The sequence below is a fragment of the Castor canadensis genome, chromosome 1 (genome assembly GCF_047511655.1).
Source record: "Castor canadensis chromosome 1, mCasCan1.hap1v2, whole genome shotgun sequence".
NCBI lineage: Eukaryota > Metazoa > Chordata > Mammalia > Rodentia > Castoridae > Castor > Castor canadensis.
Window position 1 is genome coordinate 172077218 of NC_133386.1, and position 24887 is coordinate 172102104.

Below are 24887 nucleotides of genomic sequence, written 5' to 3' on the forward strand. Positions count from 1 at the left end.
CAATGCCTATGCTGCTGCAAAGGTCAATCGTCTGGACACAGTGGGAAATTTAATTAATTTCTCATCACAAATTCTTAGTGAACTTTCATGACCATACTCAATTCCACTTAGGAGTCATTTATCAGTCATACCATCTGGGTATGAGATATTTTATGTTTCTTTGTTATAAAAATGAATACCTTTGAATGGTTTGTGGGACTGTCTCTGGCAAAATGATTATGGGGAATACCATCATGAAGAAATTTCATTCCCACTCATTCTCATGGGAAGACGAATGAAATCAGACTTACTGAGCATAGTACTCAAAGACAGTGTTTAAGCCGACAACTGTTAGATAGCATGTTCTTTGATAGAAGAAAAGAATCATTAAAGGCTGGTTGATAAAAAGTCACAGTGTATTTAACATCATCACAACAGATATAGACAGAAATGGCACCAGTGCTCATGGAGAAAACCAGACCATGGAACCACAGCCTCCTCTCATTCACCACGAGCATCAAGAAGAAGACGAGACCCCACATTCTACAAGAACAAGTAAGAAGGATGATGGTCAGCAGTTCTTACACAAGTTAGTGAAAACATTCCAGAGACTAGGGAAGATACTTTTAGATATTGGCCACATCTACTGTCTCTTGTGCAGTAATTTCCTTTATCTGCAGAGCCCGAAAAGGGGCCAAATATCCACACAAGCTTTAGAAAGTGGAAGAAAAATGCCAATTTGTCATGTTCCCCAAAAATCCAAAATATTGACAAAATAGATCAAGGATACAGTGTGTGTGTTAAAGATTCCTTGAGGTTCCATTTGGGTGGTTTGTGGTGTTTATGGAAATGTATGGTGCAGCGTGTATTCTTTGGGTGCTTAGTAATAGAATATGGATGGAAAGCTTGACAAGTGGAATTCTTTGGAATTCTTATTTTCTATGAAGATATGTGATAAATCCAGGTTTCTTCTTTCACATTATCTTCCTCTATGATAGAATGGCACTGCCATGGTTCTCATCTCCATTTGAATTACACAGCTCCCCGTCTTCTACTTTCAAACAGAATAACTTGGGAAAGGCTTTGATGCCCTTGCTTCTATTTCAACTTAAGTACACACATCTCAGGTTTTTGTTTTTTTTTAAAAACAATCTCAAGTCTCACAAGTGGACTATGAGGATGGGATAAGATAAGAATACTAAAGTAAGAGGTATGCACTCTTCTTTCATCTGAAAGATCCCTATCTTATTTAGAATAAAGTTAACTTTTATTTGAGGCAATAGCTTGTAGCATTTCAAAAACTATGGTTCAGCTACAGCTTTGGATATTTTGAAAGGGAAAATGTAGGAAGCAGTTATTTTAGGAGCCAATGGAGCTTGGAAATCTCTAGTTTAAGAGATGTGTTTAGACAACGAAAGAAATGTTTAGGACATAGGTTTGTAAGTCATGGGCATTGTTCTGAAAGAGTCCAGCAGGACTTAGCTCCCTTCACTTACCCCCAATAGATTCAATATATACATAAGGATTAGCAGTTGAGCTAACAAAGAAGTATTCTGGAAAAAGACATGGAGAGGAAGCAAAGTCTCTTTGGAACAGGGTTCAGTGCCAGTCCCTTTTGAGTCCTAACAGTGTGTCTTAGAAATTACTCTAAACAGTTTGCACTTAAGCAGAAAGCTGCTTAAGAGGCCTAAAATTAGTGGGCCTAATGTCAAAGGTCTCCTGCTGGGAGAGAGTTGAGAATCAAGATATAATGGAACTTGGCAAAGAGATAGCAGCAGCAATGCTTGCAAAAGTTCTGATTGGTGACTTCTGTGCTTTATCAAGTAGAAATTACAATTTCTAGAAGAGAGTCAACCATCATGTTTTACAATGGAAATTCTATATTCTGCTAACCCATTTCTACCTACTCTGAAAATAACAGGGAGTTGCTGTGTGCTTAAAGGAACTTTATACTCATAGAAGTAGTGATAGAAGGGATGTAGACTTGTGAGCGAGTTTGCACATGCAAGTGTGGAATCACCATTTTTAAAATTTAAACTGTAAATATTATATCACGTTTTTTTTTGTAATTACATCCAGGGTTTTTCCTAACCTCATTATCTGTCAGCAGATAGTGACTTAGTCATTGGCAGATAAAATTTTAGGTTTTGGCTTTTTTTCCCTTCTCCCTTTGGATTACCAGTTAATCCCAGGAATGGTTTGGCCAATGCAAAAGTAAAATGAGGACGATAAATTAAATTTTTAAAATATATTTGCTGTTGTCAAACCACACCCATCATTTTCTCAGACAATGAGTTACAAAAATTATAAGTCACAAAAACTAATTTGGCTCTTGTTTGCTGATGAACCAAAAATTCACTATGAGTTGTTATGGATGAAAATGAAGAACCCTGATGGAATTTTGTTCCACTCATTTTATCTTTTTTGAAACAGTAGTTGAATGATTACTTATGTAATGCCCCAAACTGGCTAGAATAGTTTTTGTTCCACTGATTTAATTTTGTTAAGAAGTGATTTTAGTAATTTTCCTTGTCCCTACATAACCATGTAATGGGTCAGTCTATTAACATCCCAGTCACCCAACAGCTTTCATGCTGAACAATCTATTGCAAGTGTATTTCTGATGAGTGTGATTGCAGGTTGTATGTAACCCCTTTGAGAAATCCTTCTACTATACTGATGTCATAAGTGGTTATATGACACATTTCCTTTTCCAAAATCACTAGAGCAAAAATATTATTCTTTGAACAAACATTTCGGACTGGAGATGTGGCTCAAGTGATAGAGTGCCTGCTTTGCAATCCAGAAGCCCTGTGTTCAAACCCCAGTCCCACCGAAAAACCAAAACAGCAACCCACATTTCTATCAACAGGATAGATGAGGCCAAAGACTACAGTAAATAAAATAATACTGTGAATTCATAAGCTATGGTCTAGTCCTCACTCTTCCACTCTGGCTACCTGATTTTAAACAAATGAAACTTCATTGAACGCTAGTTTTCCCATCTGAAGAAGGACGGGACCATTTGATTTCTAATTTCCCTTTCAGAATGTCAGTGGACTATCTCCTAGCTACTTTCCTTTTTCTGTCTTTTGTCTCCATGTATCTATGCCCTTAAAATGGAAAGATGTAGAAGAATTTTTGGCAAGAACATTGGATGATTATCACTCACAATTAACATTTTTCTCACAGCCTGGGCACCTTCTAGTAGTACAACAGAAGAAACAGCTACCCAGAAAGAACCGTGGTTTGGGAATGGATGGCATGGGGAATATCCCCAAACACCAAAAGAAGACTCTCATGCAACAGCAGGGACAACTGGTAATGGATGGTAACAGGCAAACATGGGTGGCAACTTTCTTTTGAATTAAATGTTGGGCACTGAAGACACTGAGCAGAAGGACCATGAAGGTATTGTCATAAGATGTTAAGCTTCAGCCAAGCACCAGTGGCTCACACCTGTAATCCTAGTTACTCAGGAGGCAGAAATTAGGAAGATCATGGTTCCAGGCCAGCTCAGGCAAATAGTTTGTGAGTCCCTATCTTGAAAATACCCAACACAAAACAGAGCTGGTGGAGTGGCGTAAGTGGTAGAGAGCCTGTCTAGCAAGTGTGAGGCCCTGAATTCAAACCCCAATACCACCAAAAGAAAAGAATTTTAGGTTTCCTAGTAAATTGTCTTTTGGCAAATACAAAGGCAAACCTTAAATCCTCCTAACAAACTACCTGACCAGGATTGGATATAAGCACACAAAGAAACAGGGACTCTGTCCTAGAGTGAATCACTTGCAGATCTAGTTTTGGGCTTCTTCTAGTGAGACTGGAACAGAGTCCCTGATCTTATAAAATACTCCTCTTTGTTTTGTACAAGAATCCACTGTATAATATGAATCCCTCTTTACAACATGGTTTATGAAACACTAGGCTTGTAATAAAAAATTTTATCAGAACCCTAGTGTTAGAAGAAATGGATCCAGACATTATGAGAAAAATGGTGTGATTTGACCTTATGTTCATATCTATTTGGTAATTTCTCCTTGAGTGGACAACTTTTCCTCAGATTTATGAACAAGTCACCTTCTCTATTCTTGAATTGTGGGATTGTAGAAATTGGATTCTAGTCTTGTGTCATCTCTGAGTGATGACAGGTGATAGCTTGGCTCTGCAAGCTCCTATGCATGATTCTTCCATCTGTGTGACTGAAGTATTGATACCTGCCTTGTAAAGAATGTGAATTCCACATTCTTACTTTGTGTCAGTGGGGATATTTCCAAGTTTCCTTTTGCAATAGAAAATATAGCGCAAAATATCTGTTCAGTGCATGGCAACTTCTGGATAAATTTCTACTAGGACCATATGTGTGGTGACTGGCTAGGTGGTTTGCTGTTCCTAGGGGGGGTTACCATGGTAATCTTTCCCACTTATACTTCTCCATTGACACAGAATGAAGCAAAGGCATGAGCAATAGTCTCATGTGTCATTTATGCCATAAACTCATTTTGAAAGATAATGCTTCTCATGGATTGCATTCATGTTTTGTGAAGAGTGAATTTACTTTCATGTTTACCACTTGGGAAGCTATGACCTGATTCCTTTGCAAAGTTCCTACTAGCCTACTGTGCATTTTTCTGGGATGAGGTTGTTTTGAGTGACATCATTCACTTGGGATACTGTTCTTCTTCCTTTAGGGGTGTGGCAGCATGGGTCAAGAACTACTTCTTCATCTTCTCTTGTTGTCTATCACTTATCCTCTATCCAGTGCAGATGTTGTTAATGCTTTACAACCTCCAATTCCCATGCTGATTGCCAATAAAATGAGCATAAATGAACACAAAGCTGCTAAAACATTTGACATTTATGCAAGTTCTGTGCCCTCAGTATCAGGAAGATAGTTTTATGGTCTTGTCTAGAAAATAAAGTTTGTTTTTAAAAAAATCAGGGTATCTGTCCATTGCTAAATGTCAATTAACACTTTGACGATTGCTTGAACATTATGGTCACAACAGCCTCAGCCCACGACAGCCATCCAACTCAAAGATTGACAACACAGGGTCAAGAGGACAGTTTCTGGACCGATTTCTTGGACCCAGTCTCACATCCAATGGAACATGATCATCAAACAGGAAAAAGGATGGGTAATGGACTCTGAAATATTTTTATATTATGTCTTTAGAATCAACCAAGTGACTTTTTCTCCTAGAAATATGCCCTTGGTTTTAGACCAAACTATTTTTCTAAGAAACTTAACATTTCTTCAAAAATTAGTTTTCTTGGTATAAGTAATGTGCATATCCTGAATATAAAGGCCAGGGCTGAGAGGAAGAATTCGTCAGGAAGGCTAAAGAATAGTCTAGGCTAATAGGAATGGAAGTCATCTCCCCCACCCCCGGAAAGGGTATTCTTAAGATTACTTTTCCATTTTACTTCTAAATGCAAGGTTTTCAAAAAACAAAGTGATGGATTCAGTGATTATCTCCATTACAGACTCAAAGATATAACTTATGTTTGGTAGAAAATGCTACAGGTCAAAAAATTGCTGAGTAGTTATCCCAAATATGTAACTAAAAGGCTTAGAAAGTTTTATTGTTTATTCTTGCCATGTTTTGAAACAATGTGCTAACCAGTGATTTAGGATTTAGGCCATTCTTAACCCTCAATGAATATTTGTGAATTTACTGGGTGGGTAACTTTTACATGAGATAGAATTCCTCTTTTCTTAAATACCCTTCAATGTATTTACCTATGAATAACTAAAAGAAGGAGGGAGGGGGAGAGAGAGAGGGGGGGGAGAGAGAGAGAGAGAGAGAGAGAGAGAGAGAGAGAGAGAGAGGAGAGGGAGAGAGAGATTACTGTAGTTTTGCAAGAATCAAAGATTGTGAATTTTATTTGGACAATTTTTATATTTAAGAGGAATTTCTCTTTATTGTAACAGGTAACAGCTTACCTAAGAGGAATATCAAGATTTAATAGAAATAATGCCCCCCTTTTACATCCGTATTAAATAAGTTGAAGAATCCATGTTTCTTACTATAGCTATAAGTGGGGTGGCTTTTTTTTTTTTTACCAAAATGTCCTGATCACAGAAATATAACATTCCAAAAAGAGGAATAAATCAAAGCAGTCAATATAGGGCTGTGAGTGTTCAGTCATGGACTTGAATATACCTTCTGAATTGCCAGGCATATGCATAACAAAATCTTATTGAAGTGAGTTCTAAGAACACAACGACTATGTCTCTTGGTATTGGATGACTAAAAAAGTTATCTACAAAGTGAAGCCAACAAATTCTATAGCTTCATTTCTTTAGAACACTCTTCACTATATCTTAATCAACTATTAGTGATCACCTATCCCTTAAACCACAATGTGTATTAAATATCTAGTAATATAGAGACACAATGAGGTATAATTCATAGTCCATACTCTTACTTAAAATTTTGCTGACAAAATAAAGCATGTAGCATCAAAATAGATCTAACAATGTAAGAAATTGTGAAATTAATGTTACCAACAATAAACACTAAAGAAATTCAGAAGATCTCACACCCACCAAAGAGTAAGATGAATTGAATTTAAATTTTTGAAAAATTGTAAAAATCTAGGTAGTCAGAGAATGGAAATGGGAGGAAATTTTTCTATAAAGGAGATTCATGTAAGGAGGGCTGTAAAGGAAGAAAAGTTAAGGAATGAATATATCAGAGTAAGTGAATGCATTTTTCATTAAGAAAGATGAGTTTAAATGTCTAGGTTGGGGCCATTATGTTGAGTTACTGAAGTGGCAAATGCAGACCCAACATATATTTTTATGTGCATAGCTTCTGGGGCTCTAATGACATCCATGGTAGAAAACCAAGCCAGTAAAAGAACCTCAGAATCAGTATTAAATGTCCATAGTGAGGAAGAAAAGAGATTCCATTACATGGCCAAACATGTCAAGGACAACACAATTGGCTTCAACTATAGAATGACATGATACTTCTTGAAGGATCCAACTTATAAAGGGGAAGATGAACAAAAGTGATTAGAGCCCATCAATATGTAGAACACTTCCCAGAAGAACATCCATTTGGAATTGTGGTTTGGGTTAGCTGGCTTTTCTTCTTCTTTGAATCTGGGATAATAGAGTCAGCTACACATTTCTGTCCTACAGAGCTCTTTCAACATGTAAAGGCTGCAGTGCAGATGTAGGTGCTCAACATCCCAGCGCTTTCTGCTGGAGTCATTTGGGACTGATTAAATATCCCCAGAGGAAGTAGAGTCTGGGTAGATTGACTAAATTGTAGAGTCAGCAATATTGATGGTGTTTATGGACTGTTTGGCCTCTGTTTTACTCAGGGCTTGTTATTTCAGGAGAATAGATTCATGATTACTATTAAAAACAGCATTTCAAAATACTTCAGTGAAATTTCTGCACCACTCAACATTTGTCATGTTAAATTCCAAAGACACCTTACATTTGTGTTTATGGGAAGAAGGAGTCAATGACATCTACTGCTTCCTACTTCTTGCTACTGGATACTTACTATTGCCTCCATCTATGTAGTATATAGTTTTATGTTTTTACTTGCATATTCACTTTGTGAATCAAAAAGGGAGTAAATGAGGGTAGAGGGCTATTAAAAATATTCTTTTTCCTGGTGAGCGGGAGGTGGAAAAACAGTGCTTGAGCAGTGTCATTTCTCCATGTGTCAGATTGAGTGTGTCTATAAGAAAGACCATGTGTGTGGAATGGAACAGTCACACATAGGTTCTCTTTCTGTCTCTCTGCAAGGCTTGGGAGCCCCATCATGTGCACATGTAGCATCTTTCTAGGCTCAGCAGAAACAAATATCAGCCCTTAAATGAAAGCCAATTACTTCCTGTGACACTCTTTTGAAGAAAGAATAACTTATCCTAATTCTGAAGACATGAATCAGTATGTGCTTCCTTTCCTCTTACCAGGTTTGAGTATAAAATAACTTGGCTGTAGAACATAAACGACCCTTGGATGATGGTTTAGGAAATACAGCAATAACACTAATTTAATTCCTTCAGATATGGACTCCAGTCATAGTGCAACGCTTCAGCCTACTGCAGATCCAAACACAGACTTGGACAGGACAGGACTTTCAATGACAACTCGTAAGGATGAACAGCCCCTTTGTTGATCTGTCTTTCTGCTTCAGATCTTGCTCATATTGGCTGAGATACAGAATTTGGTGGTGGAATGGTGTGGAATTTTGCTATATGGCTAAGCTCAGTCAAGGTGTGAAGTTGTCCGTCCTCATTATTCTTTATTTCTCATGGGGTTCTTTAAACTTGATTTTACCTTCATTCTTATGCCTTCCAGATTCAGTGACTTTATGTAAAGGGAGAGAGACAGAAAGAGAGAGAAAGAGAGAGAGAGATTCAGAGTGACAGATTGAGACTCCATTCAGCTTAATTTTCCTTCTCTAAGCAGTCTGTCAATGACACCAAAGACCACAACTAAGACAGTGGTTTCTCTGTGTTTTAACTGACCATCTCTTGATTCCCACCCTGCCTCTCATAAAGACAGAAGGATTGCTTTCACAGTTGTGAAAAGGCATTTTAGGACCCAATAATCAGAGAGCAGGGATGTCACATTAGCCTACAGAGTAGAAGCAAGTCATGTTGTTGACAATTATTGAAGGTGGTAGGGTCCCTGGAACGAAAAACGAATACTCACTAATATTTCTATTACCAAACACCTGGTGAGAAGCAATGTGAAATTTCTAATAGCCTTAATTTTTACCATATGGCCAACGATAGCTTAGGGATCAGCCTAAAATCATTTATACTTTCTTGGCAGAATATGAAAGAAATCCAGAATGAAGAAGGCCTCATTTCACTGCTTGCTGCATAATGGGCAGAGACCTTTGTAAGATCCCTTTAGGCTGAGGAAAAAATCAGCAAGCGTGTGTTGATTGTCAGCAATATAAATAACACAGTGTTAAGCATCAAAGAAGATGTAAATAAGCCTATGAATGGCCCTTGCCAATGAAGAACTTGTATTCCCATTTTATTTTACTGTTGGCTTTTGTTCTGATGTTGAGTTTGGGATTTGGTGCAATGTCTTTCTCCTAGTTATGATACTTATTTGGTGGTGGACATGGTTTACGGGTGTGGTTTATGGAGTGTTTGCACCTGCGAGTCAGAGGTCAGTACCTTTCTTGGAAGAACACGAAAGAAATGAACTCAAAACAGTCAAAGAGATTTCAGATATGAGTAATGGTTCAGCCTCAAATTGATACATGTCACTGTAAAGCCTTCGTTTGCCCAGACAAGCATTTCTTTGGTGATGAGTATTCCTGACCACAGATGAGACTAAAAATCTAATAGAGTGAAATGGGAACTTAAATTTAATGGTCTTTAGAAGGAAGTTATGTGTTTACTGGTGTTTGCTTTGAGATGCTAGAGCAGGTTATTCTAGATGGACTTTTTTCTCTTTTGTAGCTACAGGTATACTACATAGTGTTATTTTCCCTATAGTCTCACTTCTTAATCCATAGTTAGGTGCTCTTGGTGGTTGATAGGAACAAAAAAATTCAAACATTCCTTTTTCATGTCTCTGGTTTTCCTGAGTTGACCAGAAGCAATGCTACAGTGGGGTCAAAATGGTCTAAGGTGGGCAAAGTTTTGGCCAAGGCTTCACTTTGGCACTTTACCTTTATTGGTTACACTGAGAGAGAAAGGGGCCAATGAGGGGCAACAAAGAATTCTTCTATGTATTTCTATCAATAAGGTACAATAATGTACACAAATTATATTCTTCCTATGCACTTGTCCATCCGACATACTATAGCCAGCTCCTCCCTGTTAGCAGATAACAGAGGACTTGTATCATGGCTCCAAATTAACATTGGATTCATCCCTCATTGAAACAGAGCAAAGTCATTCTCAGAGCTTCTCTACATCACAAGGAGAAATGGAAGAAGATAAAGAACACCCAACAACTTCCACTCTGCCATCTAGCAGTAAGAATTATAAAGCTCAGTTGGCTTCAGTTACTAATAAAAATCAATAAATGATGGGTGCTTTTATAGTATCTTTGGTGGAGGGACATCAGTTGGCTGTTGTATTGTACTATTACTTTTGATCAAAAGGTGCACCTGGTGGTGGTCTCTGATTTTTCTGCTACGTAGACCTCTTAGAAGCCATTGTCATTAAGTGTTTTTATTGCTTAGTCTTAATTGTCGGAGTTCTTAATCTCTAGAGTTAGCAACTTGTTTAAAAATTGGTGGAGTGTTTACATAAAATTTTTAATTGGTATAAAAGTCTTATATATCACTCTGTATATGCCTTGTATTGTTGATATTATTTTCCTGTTTGTCCTCTGGACTATAACTCTACGGTGCTGATGACTAAGAAGTAGTGCCTTTCTGCAAAGGAAAGAATAAGTTAGTAGCCTCGGATCTTTCAAATCTTGCATTTGCTATTCCAGTTGCAGGCCACATAATTTTATCTTTCAACCCAATGAGATGTTTCTTCCACTTCATCAAATGTGGATCCAATTTCTCGCTCAAGATTTTCTAGTACTTGAGTTGACTTCGAGGTTGCAGTATAGTGGCATACTGCTTGCCTTAAAGACTTAGGAAGATGTTGCAAGAAATGCCTCTTCTACATAGCAGGATCACCAAAATCTCTCTTCTGTTGAGTGATGTCCAGGTGGTATTGCAAAATATTCATTTTGTTCAATAAAATGACAAACTTCACCATCATTTGCTTTTGTCGTTGGATAACAAGTGGAAAGGTTTTGCACCAATTACACATTCTGAAGACAAGCACGTGGTGAGTGAGGATTTATAGGTATGGGTTTATCATTGATTTCACCTCCACACAGATAGGAGTGATGGCAGAGGTGGAAGAAGAGGTGGAAATCTTCCTGACGACACCACTACTACACTGGAAGGTTATACCTCTCATTACCCAGACATAAAGGAAAGCAGGACCCTCATCCCAGTGACCCCTGCTAAGACTGGGGCCTTTGAAGAAACAGAAGTTACTGTTGTTGGAGATTCCAACTCTAATGTTGATGATTCCTTACCAGGTAATTTGGCCATTTGTTGTCTGGTTTGCTTTTGCTATAAAGAGAAATCAAATATATTTTCCTATTACAATGAATATTTTCTGTTAGGTTGTGACATGGAAATAGTTTTCATCATTGGCCATCAATTCAAGTGCTTATAAACTTGGTTTTATTTAAGATAAATATTGCTTCCATTTTCCAGTGTACTTTCCACTTATTTTTGTGGCTTGGTTGTTATGGAGAATTTTTTTTGTTTGTCTCAATCCTCATTCTGTGATATATCAAGTTGAACCATATGAAATTATGTATTTCTATGAATCAAAATAGTTGAACATTTGCAACTTCATTTGGTTCAACTAATACATGCTGCCTATTTAGTAAAGTCTTACCCAAAATGTGACTAATTTTCATGTGCTATATTTTTGCTCTGTAATTATCTTCTACTGGTGATGGATCGATCAACCTTACTTTTGGTGATGGGCTGATAAATAAACCTTTTCTAGTTTTGATGCACTTAAAACTTCATGATTTAGTCTACTATTAATGAACAGGATTAATTTCTTTTATTATAATGGTAAAGAGTTTGACACAGACCTGAATGAGACTTTTCTTCTCAGATAAGCAGTCCTCTTCTTTTCTTTGTTTCTCCATTTGTATTAAGAAATTAACACTAAAGAAAGGGGAAGAAAAAAATGCTCACTTTGGGCTAAGAAACTAGAAACTGATTGTACCTGTCTAGTGCCATTACTCAAGTGCTTTGTCCCATTCAATCACTAACACATATTAAGGATTAGTGAATTTAAATACATATATTTTGTAGCAGTGACACCCCCCACCCCATCCAACTGAAAAAAAAAAAGACATAAGAATCCCATATGTAAAACAGAGCAGTTGTGATGCTCAGGTTAACATAATGGGGAAAAATCCAGAATATCACATTTTCGGCCTCTTTTCTTTGGGTCGCCTACCCTAGGCCTTCAAGAAAAATAATTTAAAAAATACTGACCTCAGCAATCTTTGCAAGATAAAGTCCACTTTCACTCCTTAATGTTTTACTTAGCATGGTTCTGCTCTATCTTATTAAAACCTCCAATTTCAGCTGGCTTATGAAGGAATGAATCTTAGAGTACTGCATGGTTTCTCTTGGCAAAATAAGGCCTATTCTGCAACTTAATGGATTTAAATTTGGAACGGCAGTTTTAACAGTTATTATATCCTATATGGCTTAATGAAGCCTATTGTTAGCAAATAAAATGCTTTCTACAAAATCCATGAATGCATGATCCCTTCTACATAGGCATAAGAAAGGTAATAGTATGGACAGATTTGTCATGGCTCTACATGAATTTAATGATTGGCAAATGATCTGATTTTCATCCTCACATCAGCATACTTCTGCCTGTGCCCTTTTCTCAATCTTTTGCTTAATGTTAGGAACTAAACATTTGGAATCATGGTGGCATTGGTGGTGGTGAATATGGTGATTGGTGGTGATGATTTCAGTAGTGGAACTATCAGTGTGGCATTTCAGTCACCGCTATTTTCTGTTATTCCAACCATCAGCCAAGGAACAAAGCGATCTATCTCTTTAATATAATTATGACAGCAATTACAAGTGACCCACCTCTGCCTTTCCTAATCAGGGAAATGGTATGTATAGGACTGTATATTCTTTATTTTTCATGATGGATGACTATAGTAACTTTATGAAACCTTGTTCTGTGTGTTTGTTTTTAAGATTCCAATATAATTTTTAAAAATGCAGAGGGGAAAATGCCAGGGACTTTCCATATGTTGAATCCAACATTTAAACTTTGAATTTAGATTTTAGCGACTAATGAATTTGTTGCATCCTAAAGCTTTCTGGTGATGAATGTTTGAGAAAATGAGATTATATTTACTGTTGTTGAAAATACAGACTTAACATTTGAAAAATATTAATTGGAGCTTATTGTAATACCAGGTACATGTTATTCACATGTTATCACTTCACCATTTCTTTTTTTCATTGACTTTTGACCTTTTTTCCCTGTAAATAATTGTCTGCCTTTCCTTTTCAAGTCTTTACCTCACTCAAACATGCATTCTTTTATTACAAACCATTTTCCTGCCTCAGAGAAGTCTCTTTAGCTATCTCAGGCCCTGAGCCAGAATACCACCATTTCCAGTGATCACATGCCTCATAACCCAATTCTTATAATCCTTATGTAATGTTATTAATCTAGTTCCAACCTCAGCCCTGCAATGGCATTGTAACATTTTGTTAGAGTATTCTTTGCCACAGTTCTTGGATTTCTACCAAAACTGCACTTTCTATGATCATTCTTGATGGCCTATACTGTCCAGTTTCCTTAATTTCAGTGAAATCTCTAGCCCACTCATCAGTGGGCTAACCACTTAGCAGTAATTAATATCATCGACCCATTCAAGGCTCTTACACAATATTGACCTTCCTTCATTGCTCATTATAGGAGACAGAGACTTTGTGGACAACAGTGGGAGGTCCCATACCACTCATGGATCTGAATCAGCTGGTGAGTTTGGAACCACATTAGTCACTTATTACCCTAATCATTGAACTTGATGATTACTGATGAAGTCTGAGTCAGTGTCTATAGAGAAGTGGTTCATCCTTTTTTAACATGTATTACAATTCCAGGGGAGGTTTATTGAATCACATTGCTGAGCTCTACCCCAAGAGTTTCTGATTCAGTGGGTCTGGGGCAGAACCCAAGCATTTGTATTTCTAATAAATTACCTAGTACTGCTGATACCACTAGGACAGGGACTATACTTTTGAGAGCAACTGGTCTGGAGAAAAATCTTCCTTTGAGAAGATCAAGAAGAATACAAGCAGGGCCCCAATTTAACATTGCCCTATGCCCTATTGACTAAGAGCATGGGGTTTGAAATAAGAATAGCCTATATTTGATCTCAGTTCCTTTACATATAAACTGAACAAGATGCTTAAAGAGTCTATGGTTCAATTTCCTTACTCATAAACTTAGGATACTAATTGTCACAGGGCATGGATTAAAGACTAGATGATAAGATACATGGAAATCACTTAGCATAATTTCTGGCACATGGTACAGTAGCTAATATTGGAGAATTTACTGGGTACCAGCAAAGCACTTTATATGATTAGGTTTGACCATCTGGAGCTGCTGTGTCTATAGGGCAAGAAGAGTCAGTCTCAGTGAATTCTGACTTCATCTAATATAACTCATTCAATTAACTTACAAATCCTGTGATATGTATAAGTACTATTGTTATACCCGTGTTACAGATAAGGAAGCTAAGGCTCAGAGACGGCTTGAGCCTCAGTTGGGATCCCATGCCAAACTGATATGACCAGTGAGTGGTGGAGCCAAGTTTCAACCTCAGGAGTCTGATTGCCTTTCATAAGCATGGTCTAGAGAAAGCACTCATAATGACCATAATTATTGACAGGCTTGCATTGTTAAATAGATTCCTATTGGCCTTGATTCCAGTCACACCCCTGGAAATGTTACTCCAGGTAGAAAAAGTCTGGCCTCGGGCAGGTTCACTTCTGACCTCTTGTATTTGGGCTACTGACCAGAGTCTCCCACAAAGCACTACAAATCCAGGTGACAATTATCATCCTTCTCTACACGTTCAAGTTTGGGCAAGGGATGCCTCCAGGTTTAAAGCAAATCCGAAGATGGATATTGATAATAACCCTTTCTGTAGGCGTACTAGGATATAAGGGTTATTACAAATGTTCAGAACTGCAAATAGAAGTCTTAGGGTCACAGAGGTCCTTGGGCAGGGCACTTGACCTTTCCCAGCCTCAATCTTATTAGTGAAAAGATCAGATTACCTGCCTCAGTTACTTCCTAAATTTCTTATGAGGAACACAGGTATCAAGAATGTGAAAGTATTTTGAAAACAGTGGAGAGTTATTACTAAAAGGCCACTATCTAAAACCAGGAGATTCTAGTCACTCTAAATGTGGTCCTTGGACCAGCAGCAAAAACATCACATAGGAATATTGAAAATGCAGAATCTCTGACTTGTTTACATGTACTAAATCAGGATCTACATTTTAGCCAAGTCCCTCCACCCTCATGTGGTTTGTATGCATAATAAATTTTGAGAAGCCTGTCCTCCACTACCATTCTGAGTGAAGCCAACTGAATGATTTCTGTGCACATGTCTCAAGTTGGGTCTTGTCTCCCAATGGGAATGCTCAGTGCCCTGCTTGTTTTCCTGGCTGGTCTAACCTTGCTAAATTTGTGGACCTCTGGAGCATAAGGAAGATCTGCTATCTTCTGCCCATCTTTTTTGGCTTTTGCTTGAAGTGAGAATCAGGTGGGCGGGCTGCTAGTCTCTTTTGTTTGGCTCCTGTGCAGGTGTCTATTGTTCAAACAGGAGGTTTCATCTTGTGCACACACCCAGGTCTTTCCTTGCTGGGAGCACTTTTTCAGAAAATCAAAATAAAGAGATTATGATCTACTAATGGCCTCCCTTTCAAATATCAAAGGCGCTATGAGTCAGGAAAAAAAAAAAAAAAGACCAGTGAAACTAGGTTTCCAAGGCCAAAGATCTTCAGTTTAGATGGCCCATACATATCCCATGACTTGTGTAGGCAAAAACCTGCCAATGACCAAGGACAGTAGCAGGCAGCTAGGGAAATTGCCTTGGATTTCTTTGAGGTTTATGAAGTAGAAGGTCACAGTGAAAATGAGGTGGGGTATGTTGAAACAGCAGGACATCTGGTAAGAATTTGCTCCATTTTGAGTTTTAGCAAGAACGTTAAATTATATAAACAGGAGCCATCTTACCCAAAATAACCATTGACATCACATGCAGACTCCCATGTTTGACTCTCTAAGAAAAGCTTGTAATTTAAGCCCTACCATCTTCATCAATTGACCAGCCAAATAGATGTCCCTAGAGTTTTGGGTTTTTGTTTTTATTTTTCCCTTCAGGATTTTATAGCAGGTTCCCATTCACTAGGGGAAAAGGGTTCATTTTAGTAAAATATTTTCAAACTTTGCTTTCCAAGTGGTGGAGGAAGCATTAAAAAACAAAAACAAACCCATTCCCCCCAAAAAACAAAGCTTTACTTTAGATAAGTCTCTTAGCAAGATGTCTTAGAAGTTTCATTTCAAATGTGATGCCTTCCTTATTCTGATAAGCCAACTGTGGTTTTGACTTGTAAACTTTCTATCTTGCAAAGCTTCCTTCCACTTTGGGACTTTTTGTTCACTTCCCTATTTTCTTTTTTAGTGTTTTGGCTCATAAATTAGTAGGGACTCTAATATGGTGATTGTTCATAGACATAAAAGGCCATCACCCTTCTCCCAGCCCTTATTTTTTGGTGTTCATGTTGCCTTGCTTCTATGAGGTTATTCTATATGATTTTTAGACACAATTTGGGCTTTCTGGGGCATATGAATACCTTCGGGACTTTATAAAAATGAAAATGCTGATTGATTATGTAGGTTTGGAGTGAAGCCTGAGATTCTATGTTCCTTCAAGCTCCCAGGTGAAAGCTGTACTGCTAGTCTAAGGGTCACATTTTGAGTAGCAAGTTCCTAAATTAAACATAGAAAATAATAACTATGTACAACTAGCATTACTGTGTACTTCTTTAAGCCTTTGTAAAAAGATGATGAAGTAGGTCCTGTTATGATGCCTATTTTACAAGTGAGAAACTTAGACTTGGAGAGGGTACCTTGACCCAGGAAATGTTGTTAGCAAGAGGCAGTGTTAGGGTTGGAACCCAGGGCTGTCCAGCTCTAGAGCACAGAGTCTTTTTAAACACTGCCCAACACTGCTCTGAGAATCCTCAGGTTTCTTGACTTGAAATAACATTTCCAAGTCTTATCTTAATCACACTGAACTTGGAAGGGGACGCTATCTTTTGTCTAACACTTTCTAAATGTCTGTCACTTGAATGTATAAATAGCTTCTCAATGATGCAGGTGTTAGAGTGTGGCCCCATGTGGTGCTCTAGAAGGAACTCCTGCTTTTGCATTCCAGTTGTGGGCTGAAAGATCATGTTATTTTTCCCTTAGGACCCTCAAGTGGTAGTCAAGAAGGTGGGGAGAACACAACCTCCAATCCTATAAGGAAACCCCAAATTCCAGGTGAGTTTCAAACTGTGAAGCAAAACAACATGTTTAAAGCAAGTTTTTCAGAATGTCCCAAAAGGAGTAAGAGTCTAAATCAAAATACATTCTCCTAAATGCCCATCCTTGAACCTGATGCCTTCTGTTTGCAATTTAAGGATGAATAACAGTACTATATTTATTTTGGTAGAAAGGATAGAACACTTTTTTTCCTGGGTCCACTGGGCCCAACAGGTGGGCTGAACTCACATTCAGGCCTGTCACTGGCCTGCCTCAAAGACCTGCCTTGTTAGTTACTAAAGCTTCTCTCCCAAATGATCAATCCCAGAGGACTCCATGTCCCACGCAGTCTTCCTATCCCAACCTCTTTACTTCTGGGCTGAGAGGTGAAGCTTGTAATTTTCTTTTCACATTATAAACAGGGAAGCGATACAAAGGCCATTTGTGTTAGGTGAAGTGAAAACATTCTTCTGGTCCCCAAACTACTTTTTCTTGAGGAATAGTCTACTGATCCAGCCAGAAGAAACCTTCCAGCAAACATTATATGTGCAGTAATACCTGGCTGGGATGTCTGGCCCTCCTGAGCAACAAGATTTAAGGCATCTGATGCAAATTCTTCATTTGACTTGGGGTCAAAAACTGAGCATTATACAAAGGAAGGGTGGTAAACTACCCTTTTACCTCTTCCCTCTTAGAAGTTGCCAATCCAAGTCTCCCTTGGGGAAAAAGAATAGAATGTGTGCCTTGCCCCTTTGCCTCTGCTTGCTCCAGCACACTGAAAGGCAGAGTGGGGTGGGGTGGGGACTTCCAGGGAGCAGGTAGATGAGGAGAGGGACAAACTGAGCTGGAATCTTGCAGGAGGATTCTTCCAGCTCTAGTGAAGGGAATGCTGGACATTTCAGGGCTGGAGACCAGGGCCAGAATTGGGGCAGAGGAAGAACAGAAATGCTACCATCTGTTAGCCTCCCACTTCCTTGAAGTAAGCCAAAGGTGGTACCCAGCAGAAAGTAGGAAGAATCCAAAACTTCCAAAGAGAAGTGAGCAATGAATGACTTTCACCTTTCTTCTTTCTCAAGCTTTGGTTCATTACGTACTTGTACAACTGAGTCGATTCAACTTGCCAAGTCATAGTTTTAATACTGTTAAAGACTCACATGAATAATATGTCATTAGTCTACATGATACATAACTATTGAAGAGATTTTAGAAAATACAACCAAATTGATAAAAATATAAATAACAAATTATCTCACCATCCAGAAGCACCATTTTAATATATGTTCTTTCTGTCATTTTCTTATGTAATTTATGTACAAAAATGGGATTATGATATACATGCTGTGTGTGGTCAACAGTCCTTGCTGGTTGACTACAGCTTTCCATGTCATTAAATACTTTCTCCTGTGTGATGTACATAAAACTATAGATATCACCTAATTTATTTAACCAATTCCTTACCATTGACTATTAGGTTGTCTCCAACTTTTATTATTTTATGTAATATGGTAATGAGCATCTTTACAGCTAATTTTGAGGCTCTGTAAATTGTAAGAAATATAACCACTGCATTAAAGCCTATTTTGAAGGCTATATCAAGAGGTCAAATGACCTTCAATAAGTCTCCATAAATTCATCCCCCTTCCACTCTCCAGAGTCCTTTGCTCCACCCATTAGAATTTCACCTCCATTTTGGTTTCTTAATAAAGTATAAGGCAGATGCTCTTTTATAGGAAAAGAATGTTGCTTACAAGAGAAGCATAAATTTCCTTTAATCTGTTTAATAATATTGCACTGAAGGAATCTACAAGTTTCAGCAAGTCATTCTACATGTGGAACCTGAAAATCCTGCCTGATGATACTAGCTTAATACAAGAGACCTGTTGAACAAGCACCTACAGAAAAATCAACTCTTTCAGAATGATCTATATATTGGCTGATCATTTGGTCAGACCTATCTCAGCGCTGAAGAATGTTCTTGTTTGGATCCAGTCAATTTTTAAATTGCACTTTTGGTTTTACAAAGGACATTTCTGAAGCTCACACATTGTCTTTTTTGGTTTACTCACACCAGAATGGCTTATTATCCTGGCATCCCTCCTGGCCTTGGCTTTGATTCTTGCAGTTTGTGTTGCTGTCAACAGTCGGAGAAGGTAAGGGAGTGCCCCTTGGGGCCTTCAACTTTGAAGGGCATCGCGTAAACTTAGGCCTGCTATTCTTGGTGCTCAGAGTGTTAGAAATGCAGTCTCAGACCTAACCCTGGACTCTCTGTATCAGTCTGCACTTTAACAAGAGCCCAGGGTTTCATCTGTGTGGTGTAGTTTACAAAACCCTTTTCTGTCCCGTTCTTTAGAAACAGGTGATTATTTAGACCTCTACCACAGCTAAAAAAAAAACCCATTTGCTTAATATATATTTATTTTACCATTTAAGCTAAGGCATTTATGAAAAACAAGAACATAAAAAATATCATCATGCCCCTAGCTTGGCTAGATCACAAATGTATTCTGGATATGTTGCTTTAGTCTACCAAGGAAAGCATTTTCAGAAGAAAATAGTTTTTTAGAACCCTACTTTTAAGTAGTAGTTAAACATTATGGTTCTTAATTTCTTCAGTTAAACCCCTGTGAGACTCTATCTGTTAAAATTTATGAATATGGTATCTAGAAGGCATATAAATACATACTCATTCATTGATTCATTAAGCAAATATGCATTAAGTGCTTTCATGACTCACAAAATGTTGTATAAAGGGGATTGGTCATCCCTTTTAGCCTGAGGCCCATGGAACCTTCCAGAACCACTACCCAAAGCAGGCATTGGTTTTGTCTGTTTTTTGTAATTACATTATTTTCTGTTTGCTGGAAGCTGCAATTGAAAGGATTCATGTTATAGCCTAAGAAAACTCCTTAACAGTGTGGTCTGTAGAATGATGATAAACTTTCTGTAGGAAAGTGAATAAAGACAGTCAGCTCCTTAGGACTAGCAACTGTTTCCATATCCTGAAAGGCCCTTCTCTCTCCCTACTTCAACCAAGGCTTAGTGTTTTGAAAGTTATTTGTGCCATGCATATGCCTGGTTGAGCCATGAGTAGGCTCCAGAAATAATGCTACCTAAAGTAAACAGAAGACAAAGAATTATTCTAACAATGGAAGAAATGAACTTTGACAATGGTATTCCAAAAGTATATCTAAATTTCCTACCCCAGACACTAGGAAATTCATCATTTTTCCCTGAATATATCCATAGGATCATTAAAAGTTTTGCAAATGTCCTTTGAGACTGTTTCTTAAAAGGTCAGAGTCTTATTTCCAAGTGAGGCTACCTGTAGTGTAGGCCAGAAAATGCCCCTCAGTTTGGGAGAAGACTTTGCTGCTGGCTTTTGGAAAGCAACAACTAATTCTGTTGCTGAGCACAGTCTTTGCAGTCTCTCTAATTATCTGAAAAAAAAAATCAAACAAAGCTGTTTCTACTCTGGTCCAAATTAATAGAAGTGCTATATTAAATTCAAATAGCTGTGTTACTATCTATACCTACGAGTGCATAATGAAAGCTGATCACATAAGAAACAAAAACGAGGGGAAAAAAAGTCTGAAAGACCTCTTATGGATTCTTTTGGCTAAATGGAAAAAGACTTTTTTTAAGTTGAATTTAAGTAATGTGACTTGAGGAAGTCTTACAAAGAGTCTTTATACTTCCCTTCAGCTTCCTTGTTTTCCTTTGGATTATTTTTCCTCAATTAAATATGAATTTCCTATTGTTTGAAATCAGTACTTCATTCCAGGCCCTGGAATGTATCAGTTCTGCTCATATGGACACTTCATAGGCTTCACATATGTTACCATGGAAACACTGGCCTGATGTTGTTGATGTGGGGAGCCTTCTGACAAGCATCTCAGCTGTCCCCAAGAGCAGCTGGAGTCTGTACATTGTGGCTGCTTAACTCCCATGTCACTCCCTGTCTTGTCAGCAGCAGAGAAGGGACCTCATGGCCTCCCTCCTTCTCCTCCCAAGATCAGCAGTCACCCTAGCAACAGGCAAACAGGGACAGGCAGTATCCAGCACAGGGAGTATCTCACTGGGAAAGTAGCTGCTTGGATGCCATAAATTACTGTGTCCTGATTTGATAATTGAAAGCAGATTTGCCACGCAGCTAAAGGGTGGTTAAGAATTATGCAGTCCCCTAATGTGTACTATGTTCCTAATTCTGACAGCCCATTTCTAAACCTTTTATAAGGCGGGGGCCTTTTTACTTTGAGCCTTACATTTAAGAAAGATTCAGAATCCCATTTTCATCAAAGAAAGTTTGGTTAGAAATGGGACCTCCAAAACGGTATCCATTTATACAGCAAACATCTTTTGCATCGCTCCCTTGACTATTAGCATTAGCACTGATAGGGAAGAAGAGAAAAAATGCGAAGAGCATGTCCCTTCCCTAAAAGAATCTTGAGGATTAGTGGCAGTCTAGGCCTGCTAAATTCCTTCCAGCCAGCCACTGTTTATTGAGCACGTCCTCAGTACCCACATTGCTCTAGAAATTATGGTGAAAAGAACAAAAGTGGAAAAGTGTCAGTCACTGATGTTGATGTGCAGGATTGACCCAGGGCTTCCTTGACAAAGTGCACTGCAAGTCACAGCAACTTAAAAATGCTCATGGGGTAGGGAGTGGTTCCATGATTTCTTCAGCTTTTCCTACTTCTGCCACACCCATGACAGCTTTCCTTGGTGCTCTTCATGAAGCCAAACTCCTTGAATTATAGCTGCTCCATGCCAACTGTACTTAATTCACTCTCTTTAAGAGAAAATTGTCTTAGGAGTCAATTGGATTGGTAGATACTGGAGGAGGCCCAAGAGAAGCAGCCTTTAGATGCCTTCCCCTTGAATTTATCTGATGTGTCTTTTTTCTGTGAGAAAAAGACACAGGGACCTTTTCAAAGAAGTCTTCAGAGCACAGAAAAGATTAAAGGATGGTTCTGTGCTGACTGTGCAGAACAGGCCTCCCCAGCCCTACCTTTGATGGGAATCCTCCTACTTCCTGTAAACACAGAGGAAGGTCATGCACCCTCTGCTTGGTAGGTCCCCTCTATAAATCTCCATGACTTAGTGATGTCTTTCTTCTCTTATGTGACAGTCCAGCTCACTGTAATCTGTGCTCACTTGACCTGGTTCTACCCTCTACAATAGCTCCATCCATTATACTTCCTTTCTCGAAGGCCATGTTCCATACCCATACTGTCCATTTTGGAGTTGTTAACCACTTGAGGTTCCAGAGCACTCAAAGTGTGGTTCATTCCACTAAAGAAGTGATTTTTTAATTCTACTGATATTAGTTTAAATTTAAGTAGCCACATGTTGGCTATTTAATTTAGCTACTATGTTGGATGGCACAACTCTAAAACACTGCAAAATGAATCCCTAAATATCTTTAAGGATTTTGAGGTAGAAGAGACAGGAAATAGGTTAAGTTTCTTGCCTATGACTTTTAAAATAAATCCCACCATCCTATGAAACTGTGTTATCTGGATTCCAACCCCATATGACCTGTCCACCCTCTCCTGTAGAGGCCCTGGTCTAGTTCTTTCCACACTGTGTGCTCAGTGTGGTTTACATCAGGCTCATCTGATGCCTGAGGTTAAGGGAAGAGGAAAAAAGGTAGGGCATGGATCAGTGAGGATCTCTGGTCTCTGGATCAGAAAATCTAAGTAGTGATTCTAGTGGTGCCATAACTAGAAGTGTGATTTTGGACCCTGCCCTTCACTGCTTGGGCTTAGTGTGTAGCTTACAAAATGAAGGAGTTGAGCTGGATGATGTCAGAAGCCCCATTAATTCTAATATTTGTTCATTCCTATAGCTAAGAAAAATGAAAAAAATGGAAACTTTTCTTTTAAAAGTACTTAATGCCTACAGCACTCAATATTAGACTGAGTTATTTATGAGCATCATCCTACCCACCTGAAAGAAGTCAGGCAGACAACAGAGACATAAATCCAATGGGAAATGAGGCACCCTAAAGGTCAACCACAATACTCCTCATTCTACAGGTCCAGCATTACCCACTTTCAAAATAAGCTTCATTTAGAGTACAGCATCCGTCCCCACCCCTCGTACATGCACTGACATATGCTTCTGCTTACAAAGCATTTTCACACAATCTTGCATTCCACCTCTCAACCACCCAGTGGGTAGGCAAATAGGAATTACTTTAATTGGGCAATTCTCCTCCAAAAAATACAGGTAAACCTGAGAATTTGAAATAATATAAGCAGCTTTCTACCTTTGGCCTTTTCAGTCCTTTTCTGGTACATAGAACAAGGTAGGTGGAGACAGACAGAAGAAACCAGTAAAGTCAAGGTCCTATGATTCTCATTTTGTTAGCAGTTGCAGCCAGCAAGTACTCCAATGCTTATTGCATTCTAGATACTATTCTAAGTCCATATCCAAGGACTTAGTTCCCCTAACCCACATTATTCATGAAAGCAACAAAGAATATCAATAACAGATTCATTTATTGAGTTCCAACCTCTGTTTCAAGGGCTTTTCAGTATCTCATGAGACTGGTATTCTTAATAACCTGGTTTTGCAAGTACAAAAACAGAGGCTTAGAGAAGTTAAGTGAATTGCCCTAGGTCACGCAGCCTTAAGGTCTCAGAGACAAACCTTCCAAGGCCCTGCTCTTGACCATGCACCCTGCTGTCAATGTGGACTTCTCCTGTGTTCCTAGCCCTCAAAATTTGCTCCACAATTAAGGCATCTTCCTCCCACCTTTCCCCAAACCTATGCCAGAGGATACAGGATCTACCTCCTGTTGAGGCAGTGTAATTTCTATTTCTCTGAAGAAGAGATTAAAGTTTATGGATTTGGCAGTCCTACATGAAATGGCCCATGATCACAAATAATAGAGGCTTTATCTTCATGACTTCAAATATCCAGTGACACAGAGAACAATTCCGACTTCATACTGTTTCCAGACCTTCAGATGGTGGGCAGCAGTAATAGACAGGCAGAGCCTGAGATTTTGAATATTGACTGTTATTCTTACACTTACTTCAAGCAAGCTATTAAATTTCTCTGGGCCTCGGTTTCCACTGCTGTAAAATGTCTAATTGTAAGGATTATAGGAAACTATGCACAAAGTGTGTGGAATTCAAGAAGTGTTTAATAAATGCTGGTCCATTTCCCTCTTTTGCTCATTTGTAGTTGTGAAGTTGTGTGACTTTGCTTCCATTAAGCATAATGTAACTGCTGTATATGCAGCAGAGATCATGTCGTAGGAAACAAGAAGCATTGCATCAGGCTGAGAGGGGTGATGCAATACTATCACAATATTCAAGGACAAGATCAAAGTCCTGCTTTTCCATGAAAGACCTTCTGCATTTGAATCTTAAGCAATGTTACTGGAAAACCTTAAAGTAGCAGTGAATAGCAGGTCTTATGTTGTTAAACCTTCTATATCCAGAGCCAAATGAAAGTTAACCAATGTTGGGGAAAGATCAATATGGCCTTATACTTGTAGAACAATGTTGTTTTATTCTTTTCTGTACCTGCAGTGATAATGCTGACAAAGCCAACACAGTGTTGACTGGGAGAGGAAGTAGTGTGGACTTTCTTGAATACACAGATCAGAATGATTTACAGTCATCATGTTGATGGTTTATCTCAGCATGCAGGAACTGCTCAAGTGCTTTTAAGAGGCAAACATTTCCACTGGGCACTGTTAGGGAAAAGAGATTTAGAGCTTGGGAGTCCACACAGACCAGGGTTTAGATTCTGACTCTTTTATTGCT

At 38.5% G+C, this 24887-nt stretch overlaps 1 protein-coding gene across 13 annotated transcripts in view; it reads left to right on the forward strand.

Moving 5' to 3' along the window:
• Positions 1-24887, forward strand: part of Cd44 (CD44 molecule (IN blood group)) — an 83427-nt gene that overhangs the window by 55197 nt on the left and 3343 nt on the right. For 5 of the 13 annotated variants that reach the window (XM_020184499.2, XM_074044413.1, XM_074044430.1 and 2 more), the window contains 9 exons: positions 418-534; positions 3172-3300; positions 4986-5114; positions 8014-8100; positions 9864-9953; positions 10820-11026; positions 13477-13539; positions 17053-17124; positions 19178-19256. In XM_020184499.2, the coding sequence (XP_020040088.1) occupies positions 418-534; positions 3172-3300; positions 4986-5114; positions 8014-8100; positions 9864-9953; positions 10820-11026; positions 13477-13539; positions 17053-17124; positions 19178-19256 (973 nt within the window). The remainder of the gene's footprint in view (positions 1-417; positions 535-3171; positions 3301-4985; positions 5115-8013; positions 8101-9863; positions 9954-10819; positions 11027-13476; positions 13540-17052; positions 17125-19177; positions 19257-24887) is intronic. The other 8 variants (XM_074044406.1, XM_020184493.2, XM_074044445.1 and 5 more) reach the window with 8 other exon arrangements.